This window comes from Psammomys obesus, unplaced genomic scaffold (assembly GCF_907164565.1).
Source record: "Psammomys obesus unplaced genomic scaffold, mPsaObe1.curated_primary_1811, whole genome shotgun sequence".
Taxonomy (NCBI): domain Eukaryota; kingdom Metazoa; phylum Chordata; class Mammalia; order Rodentia; family Muridae; genus Psammomys; species Psammomys obesus.
The window spans coordinates 11,927,549-11,933,754 of NW_026596109.1; the positions used below are offsets into that span (position 1 = coordinate 11,927,549).

The window sequence follows — 6,206 nt, forward strand, 5'->3', positions numbered from 1 at the left end:
TGTGTGTGTGTGTGTGTGTGTGTGTGTGTGTGTGTGTGTGTGTGTGTAGGAGCTGGCCGAGGGGACGTTTTTCTCCTCACTATGGTTTGAAGATGAGGATTTTCTTATCAGTGTGTAAGGACCTTCCTTCAGGTGCTTACCTTCAGTCCCAGAACTCAGGCAGGTGGCTCTCTGTGAGTTCCAGGCCAGCCTGGTATACAGAAAGGGTTCCGAGACCCTGTCTCAAAAACAAACAAACAAACAAACAAACAAACAAACAAACAAAAAAAAAAAAACCCAAAACTAAACTAAACACTTTTTTCATCCAGTGAGGGCCCTGGAAGAGAGCAGTGTTCTGTGTTTTGGAAGAGAAAGTTGAGACCCAGCCAGTCCCTGCCTTAGGCTCTGTGTGTTCGTTCACTCCCTCCCTCATGCACTGGCTAGAAGCTTGCTTTGTGCCAGAAGTGATAGATGCACGCTTCCCGCTTTTTAGAAGCTTGTGTTTTAGTGGAGGGAGACAGACAAGCACCTAAATATCTCGGTAGGATGCAAAGAGCTGTGGAGGACCTTGAGGACCAGAACAGGGCCGGGTGTGCAGGAGATGTGGTCGGAAGGTGACGTGAGGGTGGAAGGCTCTGGAATGCTCACACGGGACCACTGCCCTCCATGGCCCATTGTGACAGTGTCGGTTCTAGAGTGTAGGCCTGAGGTCAGGAAGAACCCAGAGGGGAAATACCCAGAGTGGGAGGAAGAGGGGGGATCAGTGTTGGGCGGTGCCCCCAGGGGCGCAGCAGAGCCCAATGGGTCAGAAGGGCCACAAGGACTCTCTTTACACTTGTAAAGGGTGAGTTCACTCTTCCTTGCTCCCTGTTCCGTTCCTAGCCCTGTCCCCACCCTGCCATTGAGTCTCAGCTGACGCTGTCCCTTTCTCCACTATCGGAAACACTGAGAGGAGGTGTAAACTGTCCCTGTGTCGCTGTGCAGCATGGGCAGCCCAGAGGAGGCCCAGTTGTGAAGTTGGCTAGGCCAGTGAGGCTCTGTGTGCCATGTCCGTCTCTCCCCTCAGGTCTCCTGTGGGCAGCCTCCATGAGGCCCTGGACCAGTGCATGACGGCCCTGGACCTCTTCCTCACCAACCAGTTCTCAGAAGCACTCAGCTACCTCAAGCCCAGGTGAGTTCACTTCCCCAGGCTGGCTGTGCACACATGCTGGGGCACATGTCGGGAGAGCATGGATCAGAGGACCCCCTGTCTGCATCATGCTTTGGGGGTCACTATGACCCCTGAGAAGTCTCACCCAAATGGCCCAGGCACCCCTCCTATGAACACCCAGCCTGTGAACACCCCTCCTGTGAACACCCAGGTGGCTTCCACACTCTTGAGCACCTGGTGACTTCCTATTCCCACTGAATCCACCTAAGGGGGTGCTGGTGGGGAGGACAGGGCTTCCATTTCACTCTACCCCACTCCTTCCACTTTAGGGTCACTCACTGAGCCTTTGGGTAAAATGAGGACTGCTCTTTGAGGCGTTTCTCCATGTTTGCTGCTGGCTGGTTGTTTGGTTCTGAGATAGGGTCTCCAAGCCAACCTCTGACTGGAGAGCCTCCAAGCTCCACTTCCCAAGTGCTGGGGTTCCCCGAATGTGCCACCAGGCCTTGTACACTATTTCTAAATAATATGTACATGCCACTTTTTCTTTCCTAACTGCCCGCCACCACTTCTTTTTCATAGACCATAAAATTTACTTTTGATAAAAATTTTATCGTGTGTGTGGGGATAGGTGGTTGTGTGTGTGTGTGTGGTTGTGTGTGTATATAAATTAGGGAACAAGGTCTTTCCTGCTGCTTGGTGAGATCTTGGGGTCAAACTTGGGCTATCAGGCTTGCATAGCTGAGCCATATCACTAGCCCAAAATTCAGGATTTTGTTACTTAAAAAAAAAAAAAAAAAAAAAAATCTTATCTCAGCCAGGTTGGTGGTGGCACACGCCTTTAGTCCCAGCAATTGGGAGGCAGAAGTAGGTGGATCTCTGAGTTCGAGGCCAGCCTGGTCTACAGAGTGAGTTCCAGGACAGCCAGGATGACATAGATCCTTCCTCAAAAGAAGAGAGTTTAGCTTTCTTACCTGGACACTAGGTGCTTATCTTTAACCTAGTGCTTACGAGGTAGAGATAGAAAGTTCAGAGGCATCTTTTGCTGCCTAACACATATCAGGGCAGCCTGGGCTACATCAGCTGTTACCTTGGAAAGTAAAACCAAAAGAATGTGTCTTTCCTACCCACATTCTTCTCTTTGCCTCACCCATCTCCCTTTTACCGTATTAACAATATTTGACCAAACCACTAATTTGTGTTATTATACCTGCATAATCATTGCATCGCTTATACTATGGTCAAGGGAAAACAACAACAACCAACCAACCACAGCACCCATCATCCTAAAGGAAACAGGAGAGGCTTTGCTCTGCAGCCATTTTGAGTTCCTGGAACACGGATTTAGGTAACCCCAAATTCCACGTTCCCATGTAAAAGCAGTCTCGGGATGTTTTTGTAGTCTTACAGAACTGAGAAAGTCATAAATCAAGGCAAGTGTGAAATCCACTGGTGGGTACGTCAGAGGGGCAGGCACAAGCAAGATGAGGGAGGCCTCACTCCAGCCTCCAGATGCTATCTTACGGCATCCATAGCTTCTGGATTGGTGGGAGCCAATGGCTGGCTAAGCTAATAGACTCCAAAATGTCTCTGTCTGTTAGTCACAGGATGTTAGTTCACATACAGAGGTGGACAAAAATGGCTGTTCTGGAGGGCGAGCACTCGCCCGAGGTAGGGTCACCAGCCCGGAGCTGGCAGCACTCCTGTCTCTCCACAGCACTGAAACTCCAGCGAGCTGCAGACACAGCGTCATCCCAGGAGTCTGCCTCACAGCTCTGTGCTTATTGCTCACCACCGAGAGAGTTGTGTGTTGGCTGGTGTGGACGGCATCTCCTTGCCGGGATTGGCAGTGGTCTTGTTTCTGCATTTCCTGATTTGTCCTTTATGCTCAGCTCTTTGTAACTGCCACAGGATGGCGCCATAGCAACCCCCCAAGTGAGCTGTGAGTCCTGCCGGGAGATTGGTGTCTCCTGGCTGTGTCTGGCTCTCCCTGCCTTCCCCAGCCCCTTCTGCCTCACCTCTGTTCTCATGTTGCCTTCACTTTACCAGAGCGTGTTTTCAGAGGCTTGCTAACAAGGAGTTGCCTAGAGATTTCTTTTTTTCTTGTCAAAAGTTTGAATACTTCGGTCACCTACTTCTCAGAAGCTACAGCTACTGTGCTGGACAGCAGTGTCAACTTGACACAAGCCAGGGTCATCTGAGGGGAGGGAACCTCAACTGAGAAAATGCCCCTCTAAGATCAAGCTGCCGGCAAGCCCACAGAACAGTTGTTAAATTAGTGAGTGGTGGCGAGAGCTCAGTCCACTGTGGGTGCCGCCGTCCATCCCTGGGCTGGTGGTCCTGGGTTCTCTGAGAAAGCAGGCTGAGCGAGCCAGGGGGAGCAAGCCAGTGAGCAGCGCCCTCCATGGCCTCTGCATCAGCTCCTGCCTCCAGGTTCCTGCCCTGTGTGAGTTCCTGCCCTGCCTTCCTCCAGGGATGAACTGTGATTTGGAAGTGTAAGCCAGATAAACCCTTTCCTCCCTGATTGGCTACCGTGATTTCAGCCCAGCAGCAGTAACCATGACTAAGACAGCTGGGTCCTCGACCTTACTCTGTGAGTGATCTTTTCTGTCCTGTCTCAGAAATATTTCAGGTCTTGTCTTATTCCCGAATGTCCACAGCAGTGGGCTGGGACAAAGGTCTCTTTCACTGCAGTAAGAGACCATTGCAATCAACTCATTCTCTTCTAGAAACTTCCCTTAATCTCCTGGTCCCTTTCCCTTAAGCCAAGTGTAGGGTTTCCCAGGACAACCTTCTCTACTCTTTTCATCACCTCCCTTTTCGTTTCCATTTATTTTTTAAAATGTGTATGTGTGTATGCGTGTGTGTGCATTCATGTGTGTGTGTCTGTGTGGCCTCTGCACACATGTTGAGGTCAGAGGACAACTGTCAGGAGTCAGTTCTCCTCTTCCACGGTGTGGATCTAGGGGTTCAGCTCAGGTCGTCAGACTTGGCGTGAGTGCCCTCACACGCTGGGCCGTCTTGCTGAACCCCACTTGCTCTTCCACCTTTCCCTTCGTGTGTCATTAAGCGAAGCCCTTTCTTTGATTTCTCGTTGCTCCCGTGGTCGTGTGCCTGACTTCCCAGCACTCCGGGCTGTTCCTCCCGACGTTCTTTTTCGCCCTTAATATCTTATACTTTCTTTCCCTGCTTCCCCGAGTGTGCGCATGTGTGAGAGGCACGTGTGTCGGGGTGTGTGTGTGTATGAGTGTAGGAATGCATGTGGGGGCCCAAGGGTGATGTTGGAACCATCCTTGATTGATCTTTCATCTCACTGGTTGAGGCAGGGTCTCGGAATCAAGTCCGCCCAAGGCCTGATGGTGGGACTTGCTCTGGGGGTCCCCTGTCTCCACATTCTTAGGGTGGCATCACAGGGGTCATCATACCCACCCAGCATTTTTGCGGGTTTCTGGGGATCCTCCAGCCCTGTGTGCAGACTGCTTTAACTAGCGAGCTGTCTTTCCAGCCCTCCCCCTTTATCTGCTTACATGTACTTTACGTGTGTGGGTATTTGCCTGCATGCGTGTCTACACGTCATGTGGGCCCATAGAGGCCAGCAGAGGGCTTCAGATCCCCTGGAAGTGGAGCTAAAGAAAATTCTGAAGTGCTGGGAATTGAACCCAGGTCCTTTGCAAGAGTAAAGGCTTTCAACTGCCGAGCCACCTTTGCAGCCAGTGCCCTCTTTTCTTTGAGACAAAAATCTTACTGTGTAGCCCAAGCTGGCCTCGGGCCTGAGATCCTCCTCCCTCAGCTTGCCCACCTCTGGGACTGTGTGCCCCACTTCTAGGACACTCTGTTTCCTGAGGCATTTCAGGCTGGGAGGTCAGTGGCAAGCGCCCTGCACCTCACCTTAAGGAGACCAGCATTATCAGATGTCCCAGGGACTAAAATCACACCCCACTCAGGACCACCAAAGACTGCCCAGAAATTGTCAGATTCCCTTCTACTCGTCGGACTCACAAGTACCTCCTTCCTGCCACAGGGAACCCCTGCTCTGGGACTGTGGTCTACAATGACAGCAGCACGGTCTCTTGGCCCCGGTTATAGCCTTTGAGGTTTCAGAGAAGGTTGGGTCTATAGCCATTCACTGCTCTGTGCCGTAGACAGGTCTGCTCAGCCGCCCTGACCCTATCAAGGGGTAGCACGCCTCGCCTCCTCTGATCATAATCAGGTTTAGCACGTGCCCTTCCTGCCTCCGAATCTGCTCCCTAGAGGCCACATCTCTGAATAACAATGTCGGTTTATGGTTCTCAGGAACTGTCGGGAACACGGAGGCCACTCCAGGCTTTTTTCCTGTTGAATAAATAGCCTTGGCTTGTCAGTGGCAGAGCTTAGATTTAAATCCAGCCCACTCTGTGCTGCAAGCTCCACGCTGACTGCTGAGCTCTCCTGGGTTCTCATTCAAGGGGGAAGGGACACCTCGCAGGGAAGGGCCTCATACGGCCTCCTCTCAAAGAGTAGGGAGGCAGCAGAAAAGGGCATGCTCAGAGACAGCTGAGTTCCAGATTCGGGAAGTTCAGGGAATGCCTGAGTCTTCCGGGTGGTGGGCTGGTGAGGGCCAGGATTCCTGATCACTGTACATCTTGGGTCCTTGGGTCTCAAACCAGAAATTCCACTTTGTCTGCCAGCTGCCTGGGCAGGGCTCCTTCCTTCCCGGAGCAGCAGGTGTGGCTGGGTGTGTGGGGCTGAGTCCTGGGGCCCAGCAGTCACTGGAAGAGAGAAGCAGGACTCGAGAGACCTGGGGAGGAGGCTGGGATGTTCTCAGGGATGCTGCTGGTCCTGTTAGGAAAGTGACTCCAGACACCAGTGGGACAGAGGGACTCACATTTCCTGAGCAGCGGTGATGTGCAGATCTGGGAGAACATTTTCAGTCACTCTAGAAGCTCCCTGCCAGATTATCGTGTTCTTCCTTTCATCATTTTTCTTCCTTCCTTCCTTCCTTCCTTCCTTCCTTCCTTCCTTCCTTCCTTCCTTCCTTCCTTCCTTCCTTCCTCTCTTTCTTTCTTTCTTTCTTTCTTTCTTTCTTTCTTTCTTTCTTTCT

The 6,206-nt window shown here is 51.7% G+C and overlaps 1 protein-coding gene across 4 annotated transcripts in view; it reads left to right on the top strand.

Moving 5' to 3' along the window:
* Ttc39a (tetratricopeptide repeat domain 39A) overlaps positions 1–6,206 on the top strand; it is a 36,848-nt gene that overhangs the window by 7,629 nt on the left and 23,013 nt on the right. For all 4 annotated transcript variants that reach the window (XM_055629103.1, XM_055629104.1, XM_055629105.1 and 1 more), the window contains exon 2: positions 1,046–1,150. In XM_055629103.1, coding sequence (XP_055485078.1) covers positions 1,086–1,150 — 65 coding nt within the window. In that variant the 5' untranslated portion in view covers positions 1,046–1,085. The remainder of the gene's footprint in view (positions 1–1,045; positions 1,151–6,206) is intronic.